Genomic DNA, 22,089 nt, shown 5'->3' with positions numbered 1-22,089 from the left:
ACCACCCGCCTGGGTGATGAGGAAACTCCCCCTGCTCCACACTCAGCTGTTCTGCAACCTAATTCCCCTCTTTCAGGGAGCCTGATGAAGTCCCAGGCTCCAGGATTTGACAACTTTGGGCCATGATTCTGCCCCCTGAAGGCAGGAGGGTGAAGGCAGGAGGAAACCTCACCTGGGGGAAGGTGAGCATTGGCCAGGAGTGAGGGTTTAGTCTTCAGGCAGTGTGGGGAGCAGGGGAGGAGGAAGCCAAGGCCCCCTTTTACAGGCTCCACCTGGGGCCCTGGGCTGTGGAGGGTGCAGAGAGGAGAGCTTGGGGCCAGGGGAGGGAGAGCAGGGGCGGAGCAGGAAATATGAAGGGTAGGAGGTGGAGGGAGGGAGGGAAAGAGGAGTCAGATGGATGCTGTTGGGCAGCTGAGTGGACATCCCCATAAGAGGACAGCAGCCCCAAGTCCATGTGCAGCGGTGACTGAGGGACAAGGGTACAGTCAAGAGTGAGAGAGAGGCCCCCCAGAGAATTCACCCCAGTCAGCCTTCTGAGCCACCCCAGCGTTTGTCCACTCTGTTCCATTGGCCTCCAGCCAGCATGAGGGGTGCAGATGTGCAAGACACTCCCTGAAAGGATGACACATGTGAGGAACCCACCCTCCTGGGCTGTGGTCACCTCAGGGCCCAGGTGTGGATGTGCCCTGGGGATCCACTTGTAGCCCCTGAGACCACACACTCTGGTTGGGGCCTGGCAAGGGCCACTCAGGGTAGAAGGGCCAGCACTTCAGTGGAGGACCTGGTCGTTTGTTGACCAACATGCTCAGAAATCACAGGCATAGACATCTCAGGGATGATGCTCTGGCACTGGGGTCCAGTGACTGCAGTGATGGACAGTGACCAGAGCCCAGTCAGGCAGTCAGGTCATCCTCACACCCCTGTCCTCCGATCCTTGGCCCTGTGGTCACATCCAGGATGTCCTCATCCTCTGACCCCTGGGCCCCGTGGTGACACCCAGGACAACCTGTGTCCTCACCTCTGACCACTAGATGCCATGGTCACAGTCTGGATACTCTCACGTTCTCTGTGAGGGTCAGGTCCCTTCAGACTGTTGGCTGTGAGGCTGCGTGGCCCCCAACGGGGCAGTGCTGTCCCCACAGTAGGGTCCCCTCTGGAGCTAGAGGGTTGCAGCCATTTCTGGGGTTGGGGCAGGTCAGTTCTGGGAGGCGCTCCTCCCACTCCCTTCCCCTCCCCCGCCCCCTCAGGAGTGGGCGTGGCCTCCGATCCCGGAGAAGCGCCGGCCCCTCCCGCGGGAGAGGCGGGAGAGGCCGCGGGAGCTGCTGCTGGAAACTCTGCGGAAGTCCGCGGTCCGCGGTGAGTGCGCGTCTGTGTGAACTCACAGTCGCGTGGGCAGACGCGGCAGGCGTGTTCCCGAGGTGGGGTGGGGGGTCGAGCTAACCCTCTTTCCTCAGGCGCCGGCCCCTCCTTCCTCCCCGGGACCCCGGGGCTGGGGGGCCTGCGAGAGGGCCCGGGGCTGCCCCGGAGAAGCGTCCGCTCACAGGCTCCGGTGTCCCCGCGCAGAGGTAGGAGCCCTGCCGGGTCAGCTTACGGGGCAGTGACACGTCCGCTGTCGCCTGTGCCCCTTCCCACGAAGCCTGTGGGAGTCGGGGAGGAAGGTGCTGCCCGAGGTCTCCTGTCCTGTCCTTACGCTGCGGCCGGGTCTTTGGGGCGGGTTTGGGCGGGGTGGAGCCTGGCTGTCCTCTGGCCCCCGCTGCGCGCTCGGGGAGCCGCGGGAGCGTTAGGAGGCTCTCGCGAAGCGGGGCCCGGGAGTGCCGCGGCGTTCCCTTGGTTAGCGCCGCTCACGGGAGCTCAGCCCTCTTCCCCTGTCACACGCTCTCCCTGCTCCTTGCGCGTTTTCTTCGGAGGACATGCTTGTAATTGTGTTGGTACAACTATTTGATTTACACGTGTCTGTCCCACCGGAAGGTCAGCTCCAAGAAGGCAGCTCTGTTTTGTTCTCCACAGCCCACGGCTGCCCTCTCAAGTCCTTCCTGAATAAGTCAGTGAATGCCCCGGAGCCAGCGTTCCCCTGCTGGCCTGCGTGGAAGGGAGACTAAGTTCCCTGACAAATCTGGCCCACTCCCGGCTGGCTCCATTCTTGGATAACAACAAACGAGTTATTAAAAAAAAAAAAAATGTTCAAATCGCCCACTGCAGAATTACAAACTTTAGAAGTCGCTTGGTCATATGCCTCCCACACACGAGGCCCCGCCCCTCCATCACCCCAAAGAACCCCCGCACGTGGGCACCGACACGTGCGGACTCCTCACTCCTGAGGCTCGGCCCCACGCCTGCCCCCCAGCACCCGCGCACGGGAGGCCCCAGGCCGCTTCCCCAGACCCCCGCTGCCCAGCCACGCCCGGGGCCGACGGCCGCTTGAACCCCGGCTGAGTCCCCGGGCCCAAGGCCGCCGCAGACTCCCGGCTGTTGGCAGCCCCAGGCCAGCCGGATCCCGATGCTCACCCGCAGGCGCCACTCTCGCCTGGCACCGCGCTAGCCAGGCAGCGCCCGGCGGGGTCCTTCAGGCCTTGGGCCGGGCAGCCCTCCCGGGGTCCTTGCGCGGTTGCGTAGCAGCTGCGAGAACGCTGGCAGAGCTGGAACCGAGTGAGGCGCGGCGGTACCCCGCTTGATTCGCGGGGTCCTCGCGGGGCGCGGGATCCGGGGTTGGCTGGCCGTGGGCAGGCCGACCTGCGGCTCCCGTGGTCTCCAGCCTCCTTCCCGGGAGCGCCCGAGAAGGCGTGTGGGAGACGTCAGTCTCGCACGTGGGACCCGCCCTCCAAAGCCTCGGGGGGCGGAGAACGGGACGGTAGGCTCGCGCGGCGGTGCGGGGGCGAGGGCAGCCTAGGCTGGCCGCGGAGGTGAGGTGTTCCCAGACCTGTTCGGTGCCCGAAACTACTTAAGTGGAAAAGAGCTTGCCCACTGAGTCGCGAGGACCTCGACAGCCATTGGAAGTTTTCGAGAATGGATTTGGCTGCGTTTGGCTTTCGAACGGTCGCTCCAGCTGCAGGGTGGAGGTGGAAGGGGCAGCCCCTCACTATGCTAACCAGGCATCTGCCACTTCCCAGTCACTGCTCCGCAGTCACTGGTTTTGAGGCTGAGGGTATCTCGGTAAACGAGGCTGAGTCCCTACCTGAGCAGAGGCAGTAGCATTGCAGTCAGGGAAATTCGGGGGTCCTGTTGGTATTTTCCACCCTTGTGGACACATCAGTCATAGCTCTTGCCACAGTAGACTCTGCCGTCGTGTCTGGGATCCTATGAGCCGGGTGCAAGCTCTGCCTGTGGTGGGTGCTCAGTAAGTGCGGTACTGCTGCTGCCTTGTCATTGCATCGGTTCTGTGCCTAGTTAGCTTGGAGTGTGGACTGTGGCATATTCTCAGTAGTGTTTGTAAAGTTACATTTGTGCCTGAGGATAGTGGAATAGAGCTAGAGATTATGTTACGCCTAGATGTTGGCATTGGGTGGCTAATGATGTCTTGTACAGACGAGGAATGTGAGGAGTGACTTTGGGGTGGGCAGGGCTTCAGTTTTGTGTTTTCACATGTTGTTTAGGCCTGTGTAGAATAGTGTGCTAGTCAGAATCTGCTAGGCAGTTGCATACCTGAGTCTGGCACTGAGGAAGGCGATCTAGGTGGAGATACAGATTTGGCATCATCAGCATTTAGGAGATTCTTGAAACTAGTAGAGGTTGAAATAACCCCAGAGAAGAGGGTCTGGGGAATGCCTGGGTTTAGAGAGAAAAAGGCAGCTACTGATTGAAGTAGGATGGAAAATGAAGTGGAGATTAGAGGCATGAAGTAGAAGATCAGGAACACAGGTTAGGCATCTTTGGCTGTGTGATCTGTCATTCAGTAATGAGAATTCAGGCTTACAGAGCCCTGTCTCTTTGTCAGACAATGTCTCACATCAGTCATGTGTTGGGCACTGGTTTTTGTCCCTGTTTCACAAATGAGAAAACGTATGTGTATAAAACTTGTAAAGCTTCAACATGGCTTTAGAATACTGTGTCTCCAGGTGGGGCTGTGAGTTGTGGTCCTGAGCATAGCTGCAGTAAAGAGATGACATGGCGTAAAGCATCCTATGAAGGTCTTGGTGGAGACAAGATCACAGCCCCATGGTTCAGCAAGTGCTAGCCAGCTTGGTGGTGAATAGTGAAGGGTATAAGTGTGTCCTTGGGCCCCTCTCATCAGCTCATTGTCTCCTCTGTCCAGGAAAAGGAAGTAGATTCAGTTGAGGAGACTTCTCATCTCTTTAACAACAGCCTCTTCTTGATCTTCCCAGACAGTGACAAGACCCCCCCTCCCGTGAGCTGATCCCCTTTCTACAGCCAGGACCCAATGGCCGGGGACAAAGCCAAACCCTATGAGCTGGACCAGGAGAAATACGATGCTGATGACAATGTGAAAATCATCTGCCTGGGGGACAGCGCTGTGGGCAAGTCCAAGTATGTTGGGAGATCAGGAAGAAAAGCCAGGCTCAGAGTAGGTCTGGATTATTAGAAAAATCCTCCAGAGGCACAGAGGAGCATGGCTTCTATGGGAGTGGTGAAAGAGTAGTCTTGGCTGGAGCCCAGGTCTGCATGGGGGAAACAAGGGGGCATCACACAGCAGCTCTGTGTGTGTGAGTGGCAGGGGTGGGGGTAGGGGGAGACAAGTGATAGGACTGAGGAAATTGAGCTTTTTCCATGAGTCCTGGCAGAAGGTGTGGGACAGGTCACTTTAGAGACTACTGAAGCAGTCCTGGTGAGGAGGTGAGAGCTGGGGTATTCCTGTGTGTGGTGTGTGGGCTAAGAGATTGCAAAGTGGGGACAGTGGGAATGCAGAGAAACAAGTGAGAAGTATGACCAGCACAGGCAGTAACAGGTTGAAGAAAGTGCTGAAGATGCTTTGTTGACAGAACTCACTGAACTGGGAAGACTGGATAGAAATGATGGCTAATTAGCTTAAAGCATGGCTCATTCTTTTAATTGACATCAGTGCTTATGTGCACAGGTGTGGAACTCCCCCCTAGAGACTTGAAGGGAGGTTCTGCAGTGCTGGCTGCTGGTCTCCACAAGGTGTGATCCTGTTTCTCACTGTGTTGGACTACTGGGGGCACACATCCATTTCTGCCTTTTCAGGATGGGGTTATGCTGACCTGATGCCTGGTTTAGTCTTATCTCCCAGGTGCCCCAGTTCCACCTTGTTTTCTACTTTTTTCTTTTATTAACATATCCTTAGACTCAGGTAGCTGTGAAAATTCTCTAGGGGCTTTGTTGGTTTTTAGGCCATCTTCATGAACTCACCTTCACTCTCTCTGCCCCACCCTGTGTGCGCACACTGCAGCTCTAGTTGAGTATTTTATAGTTGCTTTGACCATCCTCAGCAACATGCCTACAGAGTACACGTGAGGTCGAGTGTTTTCATCTGGGGAGATTATACAGTAAATAACACTCTTTGTCCCCACCCAAGTTTAGAACCAACAGAGAAGGGAATGGCAGGCAGGCGGAGAGCAATAAAGGTGCTGCAGAATGTGGCTGGCCTGCTGCCCCAGAGCCACCCAGCCCCCAAATTCAACGCCAGTCTCTTATAAGCCTCACTTAAAACAGCAACAAAAAATAAGAATCCAAGCAGTCAACAGGACCTCAAAAGTTACCACAGCATTGGCCTCTATAATCACAACATTTAGAAAAGAAGCCAGTCCCCGGCACCTAACAGTATCTCAGGCAAGGACCTGTCCCAGAAGCAAAGACCATAATGAAAACACAGTGTATCTGAGGGAAGGTGGGCAAGTGAGAAAATCTTGGTTCAGCTTCACTGGAACTTAAGAATCCTGTGCCAGTTTTCAGTATCTCCAACTTGTGAATCCAAACTCATTTGGGAGAAAACTATTGAGAAGTTACCAGCACCTGTATTCATCACACCTGGAGGGCATCTGCCCAGCCTCAGCTCTGGATAGTGGTTTGGAGGCAATGCTGCTGCCTTGCACAATTTAGAAATTTGTAGTAGTGGCAGCCCCAATCACCAGGCCTTCTTGGAATAGGTGGGGGGTGCCTTTCATTCTCAAGCAGCACATTCATGCTTCCTGTGTCCATTTCTTCTTTGGGCCTGTGTTTCTGGCTCCTCAAGCCTCCATCGACTATGGGTTTTAGTGATGCAGCCGCTCCATGCTTGCGAGCAGTGCCCTCAGACCTCCTGAGGGGGCTTTTCCTCCATTCCTGCATGTGCCGCCTCTACAGCTGCCAGATGTCCTCCCCCCCCCCCAACATGTGACCTGGTGAGCTTATGATCCGGTCATCCTGCCTGGATCCCTTTAATAGACGTTCACTCAACAAGCACGAGCGCTCCCAGGGTCAGACCCTGTTCTAGGTGATAGTTGAGAGCCCCTCACTCTGTTCCCACGTACAGCCAGGCCACCTGGAGACGTAGCCAGTATGCCATGCTGCTTCTTCCCGTTTTCTGCACCACTGAGTATTGCTGGCCCAGTTCTGAGAGGTAACCGTGCTCTTACTGTGGCTTCTCTCTCTGCAGCTCCAGAAGCCATCTTCCCCCTGGGGAGCCGCTCCGGGCTCTTCCAGGCTTTACCTTCCTCCTCCTTACAGATTTCTTTGGACCCCAGGTGTTCTTTCTGCTTGATAACAAGATAAGGCCTTCTCTAGTCCCCTTTAAGGGTAATTGGATTCAGATGCTTTGCCCTTTTTCTTTGATAGCTGTCTATCTTGGCCTTTACGATCTCATTTTCCCCTTCATAACTGTCCATCATTGTGCAAAGAGGGCAAAGGCACACACCCTGCTAAGGCCACGTAGTGTAAGTAAAAACAAGTCAACTAGGGGAAGTTTTATGAGCAGAAAATACACAGCACTCCCCGTGTCCCAGGTTCTTGCTGTCCCCTAGGGCAGGAGCAGGTGCTCTGGACGCCTCACAGGAGGGGCCTCCAGAGAGGGATGTGGTGCCGTAATCCTCTAAATACTTGGGGAAGGAAGGGTAGGGACCCTTCTTTGTGACCCTGTAGCAGCTGGAGCTTTCTGGGGCTTCCAGGGGGTACACCTACTCTGCTTTTGAATTCAGGCCTGCAAAGCTGGCTTTCTGCTCACCTCCTGAAAGTTGAGAAAGAATGAGCCTCCGGGGTTCGTTTGTCTCTCTTCAGTCCTGTCTTCCAGAGGCCAGCTTTTCCTTAAGAAAACCCCTCTCTGCCTTTGTTTTCACTCGTTTGCTGCTCCTGCTCTGATGAGACATGTTTCTCAATCTCTGCTCTTCCTTTTTCTGAGCGTATGATTTCTTAAGACAGTGTTGCAAGCGCAGGTCTTTTTCATTGCCCTCTTAACCTCTGTGGCTATAGCAGTTTCATTGTGTGATTTTCTACTTCCATCTAAAAAGGTGGTGTATTTTCTTTTTATAATATGGATGGTATTTCTTTTCAGTTTTTAGTTATGAATGAATTCTACCGCCCTTTACAATAGAAGCTACAGTTTAAATCTCAGACATGTAAAATCATGGCTAGAGTGTATTAAGTTGTCAGACAGACAGATAAGACGTGACCCTTAAACATATATGGGGAAAAAGTGCAGTTATACTGTAGAGTGGTTAGCGCAGGCCTATTTGTAAAGGTGATATTTAAGCAAAGACTTGAAGAAGGCAAGGGAGGAGGCCTTGCAGTTATCCTGGGAAGGAGCATTTCAAGAAGAGTAAATGGCTAGTGGCCGAGACGGAGCAACAGAAGGAGAATAGAATGGGAGAGAAGAGAAGAGGGGAAGCAGTAGAGTCAGTGGTAGGGCTAGAGGGCTCAGAAGGCTTTGATCTGAAGGAAATGGGAAACCATTGGATGGTTCGAAGGAGTGACCAAGTCTGACTAATATCTTTTTTTTTCCCTAAGCATTTTATTTGTTTGTTTTTTCGCTGGGGAGGGGTGATAATTAGGTTTACTTATTTAGTTAGTTTTTAGAGGAGGTACTGGTGATTGAACCTAGGACCTTGTGCATGCTAAGCATGCCACTCTACCACTTGAGGTATATCCTCCCCCCTGACTAATAGCTTAACTGAATCAGAATAGACACTCCTCTCAGTAATCAATGGATCAAGCAGGGAAGAAAGTAGTAAAGTAATAAAACATTGAACCAACACAATCATCAATTTAATCATTCATCTATATAGATAAATATTATGTTTAAGGGTTTCTGTAGTGACTTTTAATTTTACATTTCACTGGTGGCTAATTATGTTGAGTACGTTTTCACTTATTGGTGCTTGTTGGCTATTTGGATTCCCTCTTGTAAAATGCCTGTTTAGGTCTGTTGCCCATTTTTATTGGATTGTTTGTCTTTTTATTATTGACTCGAAGGAGTATCTTCATACATTCTGGACCTTTATTTGGCTTTTCACTCTATTGATGTATTCTGATGAACAGAAGCACTTAATGTTAATCAAATCAATGTTTCAAATTTTTTTAAATAAAAAGTTGTGTCAAGCTTTCTTGAGATGTAATATATAACATTGTTAAGGTGCACAACATGGTGATGTGATACATGTATATATTGTGAAATGATTACCACTATAAGTTTAGTTAACACATTTATCACTTCACACAGTTACCCTTTTAGGTGTGTGGTGAGAACACTGAAAATTTAATGGTTTAGCAACTTTCAAGTATATAATATAATATTGTTAACTAAAGTCACCATGCTGTACATTGCATTTTCAGAACTTACTCATAACTGGAAGTTTGTACCTTTTGACTCCCTTCTTTATTGGGTTTTTGTTCTTGTGTTATAGGAGTTCTTTATATTTAATGCGTATTAAACTTTTATCAGATATATGATTTGTAAATATTTTATTCTATTTTGTGGGTTATCTTTGTGCTCTCTTGGTAGTGTCCTTTCTTGTACAAGTTGTTGATTTGGGTGAAGTCCAGTTTATCTGTTTTTCCCCTTTATTGCCTATGCTTTTGGTGGTATTTAAGAAAACACTGCCAAATCTAAGGCCGTGAACATTTGCTCGTATGTTTTCTTCTAACAGTTTTATAGTTTTAGCTCAAAGTTTAGGCCTTGGATCCATTTTGAGTTAACTTTTCTCTATGATGTGAGGTAGGGTTCATCTTTATTCTTTGGCATATGGATATCCAGTTTTCCCAGCAACATTTGTTTAAGAGACTGTTCTTTTCCCACTGAATGGTCTTGGCACCAATTCAAAGATCAATTGACCATATATGTGAGAGTTTATTTATGGGTTCTCAGTTCGTCTATACGTCCATATTTATGCCAGTACTGCACAGTTTTCATTATTGTAGCTTTGTATTAAGTTTTGTACTTGAGGAATTATGAGTCTCTCAACTTTGTTATTCCTTCACAGTATTGTTTTGGCTACTTGTGATACCTTTAGATTCCACATGAATTTGGGGGTGTATTTTTTTAGTTCTGCAAATACTGTCATTGGGATTTTGATAGGGAGTGCATTGAATCAGTAGTTTGCTTTGGGTAGTGTTATCTACTGAACAACATTAAGTCTTCAAATCCGTGAACACTGATGTCTTTCCATTTATTTATGTCTTCCTTTAATTTCTTTCAGCAGTGTTTTGTGGTTTTAGTATGTAAGTCTTACGTCTCCTTGACTAGATTTCCTTTTCATATTGTTCACTGCTAGTGTATAGAAATACAATTGATTTGTTTGTGTATCTTTTATATCCCGCAACTCTGCTGAATTTGTTTATTGCACTAATAGTTTTTTGTGGATTCTTTAGAGTCTTCTACATATAAGACCCTGCTATCTTGGAACAGGTATAAGTTTACTTTCACCTTTCCAATTTGGATGCCTTTTATTTCCTTTTCTTGTCTAGGTGCTTGTGTTGGGAGCCTCCAATAGGTGGTGTATTCAGTTAAGAATATGCAGATTATGACTACTGAATGAGGAGGCACAAGCCACCCACACAGGGATAACAGGTAGCTCCCTCAGCATCTGAGCTCCCACCTTGGGAAAACCCTGGGATTGTTTCAATTGAAGGCACAGTTTCAGTACACCCATGCAAAGGAAGTAAAGTCACAAGATTTATTACTTACAGATCCCATAAACAGGTGGGCAGTGAGTCAGGAGAAGGGCAGTCTTCTGTCCCAGGTCTCGAATGAGCAAGAGATTTGAGAGCAGGGTAGTAAGCACCTGTTACTTACAAGGTAGTTGGGGCAGAGGTCGCTAACTTTTCTTGGCCTCAACTCTACATGTTTATTTTTAAAGGTGCCCTGGGAAAAGCAAGGCAGGAACTTGTGGGAATCCTAAACTTAGTCTGGACCTTATCTAAAGGTCCAGACTCCAGGTGTGAGCAGGGTTGTCAAACTGTAAAATGCCTAGGCAGCAACTCAGAATAACTGTGTCATCATCACAGTGCTCTGGCTAGAACTTCCAGTACAGTGTTGAGTGGAAGTGGTGAAAGCAGGCAGCCTTCTTGTATTTCTGTGAAAGCGTTCATTCTTTCACAATTGAGTATGATGTTAACTGGGTTTTTCATATATGGCCTTTATCTTATTGAAGTAATTACTTTCTGTTCCTAATTTATTGAGTGTTTTTGTCATGCAGTGGTGTTGGTTTTTGTGAAATGCTTTTTCTGCCTTAACTGAGACGAATATGTAGGATTTTTCCTTCATTCTGTTCATATGATATGTTTGATTAGTGTTCTGAAGTTGAACCACTCATATTCTGAGAATAGATCTCCCTTGGTCATGATGTATAATAATCCTCTTAATATGATTTAGTTTGCTAGTGGGTATTTTGAGGATTTTTACAACTAAATCCATAAGGGTTAAGGGATATTGGCCTGTAGTTTTCTTTTCTAGTACTGTCATTGTCTGGCTTTGGAATCAGGGTAATGCTGCCCTCATAAAAAGAATTATGAAGTGTTCCCTCCTCTTCAGTTTTTGGGAAGAGTTTAAGAAGGATTGGTGTTCATTAAATGGTTGATAGAATTCACCAGTGAAAATATCCAGTCCCAGGCTTTTCCTTATTGGAGGTTTTTGAATACTGATATAATCTCCTTACTTGGTATAGGTCTACTCAGATTTTCTGTTTTGTCTTAAATTTGCTTGGTCGTTTTATGTTTCTAGGAATTTGTGCATTTCATCTAAAATTTATAGCAACGTATTTGGATACAGATACAGTTATTGTAGTATACAAACGCTCTGCTCCCGTGTCCCTGTGTCCCTCCCCTTTATATTATCTTGTCACAAGTTACATCTTTATACATTCAGTGCTCATTAACATAGATTTATCATTGTAGTTTTACATATTTGTCTTTTAAGTCATATAGCAAAAAAGAGGAGTTACAAACCAAAAGTACAAGAATACTGGTTTTTTGTGTTTACCTGTGTACCTACCTTTGCTGAAGATCTTTATGTCTTCATCCGGCTTCAAGTTACTGTCTCGTGTCCCTTCATTTCAACCTAAAGGACTCGCGTTACCATTTCTTACAGGAAAGATCTTCTGGTAGGTCTACATCAGCTCGTGCGTATCTGGGAATGTCTTACTTTCTCCTTCATTCTTGAAGGATAGTTTGCTGAACATAGAATTCTTTGTTGACAGGTTTTATTTCCAGGTCTTTAAATATGTCATTCTACTGCCCTCTGATCTCAGTGCTATGTCTGATGAGATTTATGTTGTCTCACAGGCTCCTTAGGCACTGGTCGTTCTTACTCATTTTTCTCTCCTTCTCAGACCGGATAATTTCTGCTGCCTTATCTTCAAGTTTACTGATCCTTTCCTCTTCCTGCTCAAATATTTTGTTGACTCTCTAGTGAGTTTTTTATTTAAAGTATTGTACTTTTCAGCTCTAGAATATCTGTTTGGTTTCTTTTCATAATTTCTATCTTTTATTAACACTCTCATTCTGTTTACATATTGTTTCTGAATTCCTTTAGGTCTTTGTCCATGATTTCCTTTAGCTTTTTGAGCATATTTAAGATAATTAATTTGATGTCTGTGACTAGTAATTCCAAGATATGGGTTTCTTCATTGATTGTTTCTGTCAGCTGCTTTTTATCATGTGAATGGGCTATACCTTCCTGTTTCTTCGTATGCTATGTAATTTTCTGGTTGAGAATTAGAATTCTGAGTATTTTAACGTGATCACTTTGGAATTCAGACATTCCCACTCCTCCGGGGTGGCTAATTTCAGCTTGTCCAGTGCTGGAGTGTCCATTTGTAACTCTTTCTAACTATTTTTGCAAAGTGTGTATTCCTTGTTGTGTGTGGTCACTGACATTTCTGTTCCATTATCTGTGGTCAGACAGTGATCTGACAAAGATTTCCTTTAATGTTCAGCTCCAGGGGGGAGGGTATAGCTCAGTGGTAGAGCACGTGCTTTGCATGCACAAGGTCCTGGGTTCAACCCCCAGTACCTCTATTATAAATAAATAAATAAAAATCTAATCCCCCCTCCAATTTTTTTAAGTGTTCGGCTCCAAAGAAGGGAAAGAAAAAAAAAGAGGTATTCCTATCCCTATAAATTCCCAATAGATGCCATCAGGGGAAGCCTCTGAAGCCTGAGAGAGCTGAGGCCTGTTCCTCAGGGATCTACCCAACTGATCAAAACATGCAGGCCTGACTTTTCAAGGACAGTATCTCTGCTGCTCAGCCAGACGCCTGGAAACAGGGCACCATACAGCTGCCGTGGGCTGAGGAGCAGGCGGTGGTGCTGGTGCACGCGCACGTTGTTCTGCACTGGGTCAGCCCTCCCCTTTCATCCAGCACTCTCCTGGTTGTGTGCGGTCAGGCTCTAGAGGCCTGAAATAGTTGATTCTGATAGTTTTATCTAGTTTACTCATTGTTTCAGTTAAGGGAGTGATCCTTAGAACTTCCTACTCCACCGTTTTGTGTAATGTCCTCAAGGTTCATTTTTCCCTACACAGATATCCAGTTGTTTCCACAACATTAATTTATAAAACAATCCTTTACCTCGCTGAATTGCAGTAATGCTTTTGTTCCAAATCCAGTGACCATACATGTGGCGGTGTATATTTTAAGAGCATGTTTGTCTATCTTCACTCACTAGAGTGGAAACTGAATGAAGACACGGATTTTCATCTGTTTTGTTCAGTGTTATCTCATGGTGCTTAGCGCAGTATCTGGCAAATGACAATCACTCAGTAAATTAAAAAAAAATTTGTACTAAATGTATTTGTCCATTCTTCTATTGAAGAACATTTATGAAATTATCATTTTTATATTAGACACAATACTGCGGTGAATATTTTTGTTCTTCTTATCCTGGGCACACATCCTGTTAGATTTGGGGTGAAATTGCCAAGTTTTAGGATTAACTCAAAGTCTGAGATAATCCAATTACTCTTCAAAATAGTTATATCACATTTGCACTCCTACCAGGACAGTACAAGAGTTTCTGTTGCTCCACAAAATCTCCAACATCTGGTGTCATATGACTTTTTCAATTTTGCTAATCTGAAGGATGTGTGTGCTACTTCATTTTATTTTAATTTGCATTAAAATAATTAATTTACATTAAAATCATTAAATGAACATATTAAGCATCTTTTCATATGTTTGTTAGCCATTCATCCATGAATTGCCTGTTCATATTCTTAGTACACAGGTTGTTATTCATGTATCAGAGCTGTTCATAATTTCTGTGTGTTAACTCTTTGTCCATAACTGGTATTGCACATATCTTCTCCTAGTATGTGTTTTTTTTTTCTTCTCATTTTGAAATAACGTATTTACAGGAAGTTGAAAAGAGAGCACAGAGAGTACCTGTGTGCCCTCCACCCAGTTTCCCCAAAGGTTACACCTGACATAACTGCAGTACAATGTCAAAGTCAGGAAACTGGCATTAGTTCAATGCATGTGTATGATGCTGTGTCATTTTGTCATGCGTGTAGGTTGTATAAGCATCACTGGAAGCAAGATACACAACTGTTCCGTCACTGCAGAGGTCTTGGTCATGCCACCCATTTAGAGTCACACCCACTCCACTTCACCCCTACCATGCCTGACCCCTGCACCGCTCATACGCTCCATCTCCATAATTGGGTCATCTTGGCGGTGTTCTACAGCATGTGACCTTTTTCACTGAGCGTTAACACCCTTAAGATCCATGCAAATTGTTGGGTATATCATAGTTTGTTCCTTTTGATTGCTGAGTGGTTCATGGTATAGAGGTACCATAGTTTGTTTACTCCCTAAAAGGAGTAAGCTGAGGTCCCTACCTGCAGGGAAAGTGTCTGTAGGTGCTGGGTCAGTGTTGCAGCTGAAGGGAGTCAGGAACCTAAGGGGAGTCAGGAACCTAAAGAGAGTCAGGAAGAGGGTGGGTGGTGGTCCTTGGGCATTGTCCTTGAAAGGGAGCTGTGTAGCTGTGAAAGGAGTGGGAGGGACGAAGCCACAGCTGGCTTTCAAGTTTCATCTGTTGGGTGGTGCAGAGGGACAAGGAGCGTTGGGGGATGCACCTGACCACCTTGCACGTTCTCCTTACAGACTTATGGAGAGATTTCTCATGGATGGATTGTATCCTTCAAGGTTTGAAATGCTCCTTGTTCCTGTGGCCCTTCCCACCCTCATGTCAGCTCACCCCCACTGCTCACCTCTTTGCTCCAGGGGACCAGGGAGGAGGGATAAGTGAGTGAATGCCTTCATTCATACTGGTTTCTCACCAGCTGACCCACATGGCATCACACGTAATTGATGCTGAATATTTTGAAACTTACATTTGGATTTGCTTTACATTAGGAAGGCAGGAGAGTGGCTGATAGCACCTAGTCAAATGCCTCAACTCAAACCCCACCACTTCCTTCTTAGCAGCTCTGGCTTTGGACAAGTCCCTAACCCTAACTTCTCTGATTTCAAAGCTTGGGCTCTCTAATACTTAGAAAGTCTCTGGTGTGAATCAACTTTGTAAAATAGGAACTGCCAGCCCCACCCTCTTTCCATGAATTGTCATGTGTGCAGGTTTGGAATGAGACCTTCCCTGGCAACTGGGGTGGTTTTTAAAAGCTTCCCAAGTGAACCCACTGAGAACCATGGGTGAGAAGAGCCCTGGAGCCTCCTGCTCCCTGCCCTGAGCCCCAAACCCCCAAAGCAGAGTCTAAATACATCTTCCTTCACCTTCTGCCAGGCTCTCCTTTGCACCCACCCACCTGCGTCATCCCAGCTCTGATGATTAAACCATGCAGCATCTTGCAGCTTCAGAAAGTGTTGTTGTTAGCGTTTCATACGCAGGCAAACTCCAGTGTGTAAACGCTTGTCAGCTGTCTGGCTTATGGAGGCTTTTCTCCCTGGAACTGTCATGTTGCTTCCTGCGGCTGGGTTTCCTCTCTGGCCTGCACGGGCCCCATCATAAGGAGCTGGGGCATCCACAGTTGCGTTTGCCAACTACGTGATGCCTGTAAAATTCCATCCCATGTTTTCCCTTGGACTTGAATGGCCAGGATGCAATCCCAGCCTCTCCCGCCCCTCACCTTTCCATGGTGCTTGTATTGGGTGTGTTTGAAGCTGATCCTTTGTCTGCCATATTTATTCAGTTTTAAGTGTAAATAACCCTTCATAAAAAAGAAGAAAGAGGGCCTGTTCCATCACACCAACAACTCGCTCCCCCCAACTCAGCACCTTTCTTACCTCTCTTTTTATTCATCTTTGCTTCTTAACCTAAGTGCAGTCAGCCACAGCAGCTGTCCACATACGCTCTAACCCTGTACAAGCACACGGCCACAGTAGACGGCAAGACTATCCTTGTGGGTGAGCAGCCCAATGCTGAGCCGCACCGACGCTCAAGAGGGAGGAGAAGGGGGTGGGGAGAGAGTCAAGCAGGGGGAAATGAGGCCTCAGACGTGGACGAGGGGTGGTAGGTGCAGCGTGGAAAGCCAGGGGAGGGTGGGGAACAGCACGCAGGGGCTCAGCTTCTGCACTCTGACCTGGCGCTCTAATTCAGCCAGCGTGAAAGCATAACAGATGCAGTCTGAATATTGTCTTCCACAAAGGGTTTGACCTTCAGTTGGGTCACAACCTTCTCCTTGGCCAGGCCACACATCCAGCCTGACTGCATCCACCATCTGTGATCATCACACATGGGAATTTGGCCTGGTTTTGACTTTGGAGGGTCCTGCATCTTGTGGGTGGGGGGAAGGAGGGCACTTACCTTCTCCCTCTTAGGACTTTCTGTCTGTATTCCTCTTCCTCCCAGCCCAGGCCCTGTGCCTCCTTCTCACCCATCTCCATGGACACAGGCATACACACACCTCTCGTGGCATGACACATATGCGAGCTGTGTGGTCTCCATTCCTCCCTGTGCTCCCCACGTGGGCCTGTGTTTCTGAACACAGGGCTACACAGAGATGTTCAGAGTGTTGGGGCTCTCTGCCCTCCTGCCCCCATCATGCAGTCAGAGCTGTGTTCATATTGCAGACTTTTGGGACACAGCAGGCCAAGAGCGGTTCCAGAGCATGCACGCTTCCTACTACCACAAGGCCCACGCCTGCATCATGGTATGAAACCACCTGAGAGGCAGAGGCTCTGGGCAAGTCTGGCCTGAGGGGCAAAGGGACAGAGGGCCAAGCAGGACTGAGCCCTTCTCACTGGGGTGGGTGCTGAAGGGAAGGGTTGGGGTAGGCTTTGGGCTGCATGAACTCCCCAGAGGTTCCGAGTGAGAACATGCCAGGGTGAGCTGCTCTTCTGGGGGAGGTGGGGAGGTGGGGAGTTGTATGGAGCCACCATTCCAGTGGGGAGGAGCAAGTTCAGGGCTTCAACATTGGGCATAACATCTAAGAACCCAGTGGAGCCTGCCTGCTCAGATAAGCTCCTAAGGCCTCCCTTAGCCACTGTTCTCTAGGGCAGATGCTGGGGCTGAATGGCCCTGTGGTTCCCAGGGAACAGCTGCTGCCCGGGGCCCACCGACATGCAGGGCAAACCCCTGGCTCTGGGTGTGGCTGCTCCCAGGAAAGACTGGGTTGTTCAGAAGTAAGATCTGCCACTCCAGCAGGTTACAAGGTTGTCTGTCTCAGTCCACTGTTGTACTGGGGCAGTTTGGGCCTGTGAGTCTATTCTGGAGGATGGCTTGGAAGCAGGAAGCTGGCCTGTGAGGGGCTCCTGTGAGGGGCTTGAGGATCCCTGGAGCAGCTTGAAGCGTCTTAGTTAGGCTTTCTGGCTTCCCTGCCCTTAGAGCTAGTTGTAGGGCTCCTGCCTCTTACTGGTATTTTTAAATAGGTAAAAACTATAAATTATAAAAAGTTAATAAAACTGTGATAAGCTACAAAATAGTAAAATACAAAAGTTACTTTTAAAAAGTTTAAAATATGAAATTAAAGATTAAAACTAAAAGTAAACCAAAATAAGAGGAAATTCTAGAAACATTTAAAATTATTATGAAGGAGTTTTTAAACAAAGTTTAAGCAATAATAAGATTAGAGTAAGAGAAAAACAAAAAGCTTACAATTTGTAACAGACTTACTGGTGAATAAAATGATACAATTTAGTTAAAATAGGTAAGTAAGATTAGGTGATAATGTAAACATCCTAGAGCAGTTCCCTGAGAAGGGTGGGCAAGGCACAGCCTTTGTGGTCAGAGGGGCTGCAGCCCAGAGCAGGTGCGCGTTCCGAGTTCCCAAGCCTGTGGCACACACGCACGCTCACAGCTTGTGTGTCTGTCACATGGGGGTGGTATGCAGAGACCTTGATGCACCTGAGCTGTCTTCTTCCTCTGCTCATTGCAGGTGTTTGATGTGCAGAGGAAAATCACCTACAAGAACCTGAGCACCTGGTATACAGAGCTTCGAGAGTTCAGGCCAGAGATCCCGTGCATTGTGGTGGCCAATAAAATCGATGGTGAGGCCATCCCTGCATCTGGGTGCCAGCAATTCATGAGGGGACCCACCATCACTTGTTTCCTCTTCATTTCCTGGGGCAATGAACCTTCAGTGATCCATTCTCTTTCCCAAGATAAAGCCCTTGGTTGCTTGCCATCACTCCCTTCCCAGGAAAGATCCAACTGAGCTAACCTGCCCTTTGATCGAGACACAGATCCCTGCTGAATGACCTCTTTCTAAGACATGTCCCTTGATTGTCCCTGCTCATCCCACTTCCTAGATGGGGACCTCCAGTGACCCACCCTGCAAAATTCTCTCCCTTTCCCTTGGTAGACAGGCCAATGTGCTACCTTCTCTCTGCAGCAGACATAAAGGTGACCCAAAAAAGCTTCAATTTTGCCAAGAAGTTCTCCCTGCCCCTGTACTTCGTCTCAGCTGCTGATGGTACCAACGTTGTAAAGGTAATGGTAGACTGTGAGGACAGGCTGGTAAGGCTGGGGAAGTCCTGGTGCTGAAGTTTCAGGGAAGGAATAAAAAGGTCTGGCCACAGGGATGGTGACAGGCCGGGCATGTTGTGCGGGTCACGGTGACCATGTGGCAGCAGGAAGGGGCATTTTGAGTATTGCCAGTAGAGGAGGTGGTGGGTTGGGCTTGGTGAAGAAATTGTGCATTGACCGTGCATGCAGTAGGGGTGATGGGGGAAGGTGAGTTGAGGGGTGACCTTGCTGATTTTAGGGCAGACTATCCTGTGGACTTAATGATGGGGATAGGGGCAGTGGGTACAGGGCAGGCAGAGTCCAGGCACTGGGATCCACACCCCTATTTTCCTTCCCACCACCTCCACCTTACCTCCAGCTCTTCAATGATGCAATTCGACTAGCTGTGTCTTACAAACAGAACTCCCGGGACTTCATGGACGAGGTCTTGCAGGAACTTGAGGTAGGTCAGGCCCAAGTAGAGAAAACGGCTCCTCTTCAGAGGGGTGCAGAACATAACCCAACAGAGTGGCTTTGCAGACAACACATGCTCATGTGGGTGCTGCCCCTAGAGGTGTCAGAGCTGCAGATGGGCAGATGCAAGGCCAGGCCTCACCTGCAGCCTTGTTCACAGAACTTTGACTTGGAGCAGAAGGAGGAAGATGTGCCGGACCAAGAGCAGCATGGCAGCAATGAGAGCCCGTCTCCCTCCTGAGTCACAGGAGGAGGGCTCTCTCCATGGCTGGGGGGTGTTTGTTCAGAATACCCCTCCCTTCAGCAGTCTTTCAGCTCTCAACTGAGAAACTCCTCCAGGCCATCCCCTGTTACACCCCCTACAAACCACCCATCCCATTTGCCTCCCCAGCTTCCATGGCCCCTGATACCTGACCCTTCCACAGTTGAACCCCACCATTGCCAAGCACAGGGATGGGGTCAGCTCAGGTAAGAGACCCACAGCACAGCATGAGGCAGAATTAGGACGGACCAGTATCATAACCTCCCCCCAGGTTCTGTTGGGACAGTGCAGAGAGTCAGGAATGTTCTGTGCGTGTATCTTAAATGAAGGGAGACCGTCGGTAGTGCTTTTCCTCCCAGAACTGACCCCGGCCTGTTCATTGCATTTCCCCCAAGGGAACGGTTTCTGATTCCTGACTACTATTTTCCTCTTCAATCTTCCAAATAAACCAACCAGTGTAAGGAAATAGTTTTGTTCAGAAACCTGTTCATTCCACACGTTTTTCAGGAGCTCTTCTAGGTATGGCTGGGACATTGGTGAACAGCAAGGCCAAGATCACAGGCCCAAGTTTGCTGTGAAAATCAGGTGACAGCAGGTGACAGGTCTGGCGACACTTAGTGACACACCAGTGTCACTATTGTAAACCTCAAGGGTCAATGCAGCCACACCTCAGGGCACACCCATTTGCATCGTAAGAGATTGACTTTAAGACAGCTTCCTTTAATACCCCAATTTCAGCATATGAGGCTTTTTTTTTTTTTGAGGACTAGTGTGACACTGTACTCCTTGGGTGGCAGAGGCTGCCAGGAACTGCCTGCTGCCTTTTCCGTTTTCTACAGGACTTGTGGTTCACTAGGGTGTTTTTATGATCATCTTGTGTATCATTTTCCTTACCTTTATTTATTTTTTATTTTTACTTTTTATTTACAGTAAAGGTTGAATTACATAAACATTGAGTAGTGTGCATGCTCTGTGGGTGTGGAATTTTTAGCACAAAGTCACAAGAGGACTTTGCAGATCATCAGCCACATTCATGAAGGGAGACTGCCTTGATCTGTCATGCGAGGGTGACCAGATTGACTCTCGACTGACTGTGACAGAGACCATTTCAGTGGAATTTAGTGTTTTTAAAAGAATGGGTATTTGTTTAGGAGTCAAGAAGACATATTTTTACCCTTGAAATTACTGATGCTTACAATTTTAACTTCAGAGGTTTAACCTGACATGGAAATTTCAGGAATGCGTTGCCCTGATTAGGTGGGCTTTTAAATACAACAGCCACAACAGCTACAAAAACCTTTAGTTATTATAAATGCCTAATAAGCATTTTTTAAATATAATGACTGTATTGAGATACAATTCAAATACCATAAAATTCACCATCAGTATTGCTTTTATGTAATCATTTTGCATCAGGTTCCCTAGAAGCAGACCCTGAGAAGGCAGTTCTTACTCACATGACTTATTGGGGCAGTTCTGTCACTGCTGGGCGCCAGCGTCACTCTCTCTTCCCACTTCCTGGGGAAGCTCGGGAAGACAGACTGCCCCACAGAATTGGTCCCACTTTTAGACCAAGGAGGCTTTCGTGCCAGTTAGCCAGGTGTGAGGAGGAGGAGGTGGAAGGGATGGGCAAAGTGGCTCCCGTTTTCGCAAGGGCAATTCTCTGAGGAAAGGGCACCTATGAGTTTTATCCATCGACACTTGAAGCAGCTGGGGGGTGAGTTCTCCGGCAGGGTGCCAGCAACAGCCACGGCCTCCACCTTTTCATGCTCAGATCCACCTGCTTCTTAAAGTTCATTTCATCCTGACATACAGGAACACCACCCAAATCTTGTTTAATAATGCACTGAGGTGAAATTTACGTAACATAAAATTAACCATTTTACAGTTCACAATGCAGTGCCATTTAGTACAGTTACGCGGTTGTGCAGCAGTCACCTCTGAAACATGTCCGTCACTCCTAAGTAAAACCCCTCATGAAGCAGTTTCTCTCCAACACCCACTCCCCTTGCCCCTTGTAAACAGTAATCTATAATCCGTCTCTATGGATTTATCTATTCTGGACGCTTCATATCAATGGAATAAAACAATATGCGACCTTTTGTGTCTGCCTTTCATTTAGCACATTTTCAAGATTCATCCCTATGTCACGCACTTCATTCTTTCTGTGCTGAGTAGCGTTCCGTTGTGCATGTACACTGTGTTTGTTTATCCCTGCATCCACGGATGAATATTTGTCTCCACCGTTTGGCTGCTGGGAATAGTGGTGCTGTGACGTGCTTGTAGATGTGCTTTTATGAGCACCAGTTTTCAGCTATTTGGGGTGTCTTGTTCTGCTCAGCCTGCTGTAACGAAATACCACTGACTGGGTAACTTACAACAGATACTGATTTCTCACAGTCTTGGAGGCTGGGAAATCTCAGATCAAGGTGCTGGCAAGGTAGGTTTCATTCTGAAGCCTCTTCTCTTTGCCTGTAGGCAGCTGCCCTTCCTGTGCTCATATAACCTCTTCTTTGTATTGGAGCAGAGAGACCAAGATTGCTTTCTCTTTGTCTTAAAAGATCACACGTCTTATGACCCCCATCTTGACATCATAATTAGAGCCTGACCCTGATGACCTCTTTTAACCTATTTAATTACTTCCTAAAACCCTGTCTCCAAATGCAATCACATGAGGGTTAGGGCTTCAACAGGAGTTTGGGGGCAACATAGGTAAGTCTATAGCACAGTGTGTCTCTAGGAGTGGGATTACAAGATCATTTTATGTTTAAACTTTTGAGGAATTGCCAATCGGTTTTCCAAAGTGGAACCACCATTCTACAGTCCTGCAAGTAATGTACAAATGCTCTAATTTCCCCACATCCTTGCTTTAACTTGTTATTTTCCATTTTTACAGACAAATTTAGCCACCCTAGTGGTTATAAAGCACTACCTCACTGTGGTTTTGAGATACATTTCCCTGATGATTAATGCTGAGCACCTCTTCACTTGTATATTTATTTGGAGAAATAACTATGCAAGTACTTTGCATATTTTTTAATTGAGTTATCTTTTTGTTGTTGAGTTATGAGTTATAT

The 22,089-nt window shown here is 47.5% G+C and overlaps 1 protein-coding gene and 1 non-coding gene across 16 annotated transcripts; both read left to right on the top strand.

Moving 5' to 3' along the window:
- Positions 1 to 1,241: 1,241 nt before the first annotated feature.
- On the top strand, positions 1,242 to 21,114 carry RABL2B (RAB, member of RAS oncogene family like 2B). 15 transcript variants are annotated; one of them, XM_074375893.1, is made up of 9 exons: positions 1,242 to 1,356; positions 4,320 to 4,482; positions 14,481 to 14,510; positions 15,658 to 15,737; positions 16,404 to 16,483; positions 17,708 to 17,819; positions 18,167 to 18,261; positions 18,656 to 18,739; positions 18,911 to 21,114. In XM_074375893.1, exons 2-9 carry the CDS (start codon positions 4,376 to 4,378, stop codon positions 18,989 to 18,991), a joined length of 669 nt encoding a protein of 222 aa, XP_074231994.1. In that variant the 5' UTR covers positions 1,242 to 1,356; positions 4,320 to 4,375; the 3' UTR covers positions 18,992 to 21,114. The 15 variants fall into 15 exon arrangements, with proteins under 15 accessions (XP_074231994.1, XP_074231992.1, XP_074231993.1 ...); XM_074375891.1 differs by having other exon boundaries at positions 18,899 to 21,114; XM_074375892.1 differs by having other exon boundaries at positions 18,164 to 18,261.
- TRNAA-UGC (transfer RNA alanine (anticodon UGC)) lies at positions 12,324 to 12,396 on the top strand. Its single transcript has one exon. It is a non-coding gene; the product is annotated as a tRNA-Ala (tRNA).
- Positions 21,115 to 22,089: the final 975 nt, after the last annotated feature.

This window comes from Camelus bactrianus, chromosome 12 (genome assembly GCF_048773025.1).
Source record: "Camelus bactrianus isolate YW-2024 breed Bactrian camel chromosome 12, ASM4877302v1, whole genome shotgun sequence".
In the NCBI taxonomy this organism is placed as follows: domain Eukaryota; kingdom Metazoa; phylum Chordata; class Mammalia; order Artiodactyla; family Camelidae; genus Camelus; species Camelus bactrianus.
The sequence above is the reverse complement of the archived record's forward strand: the minus strand, read 5'-3'. Positions and strand labels throughout refer to the sequence as shown.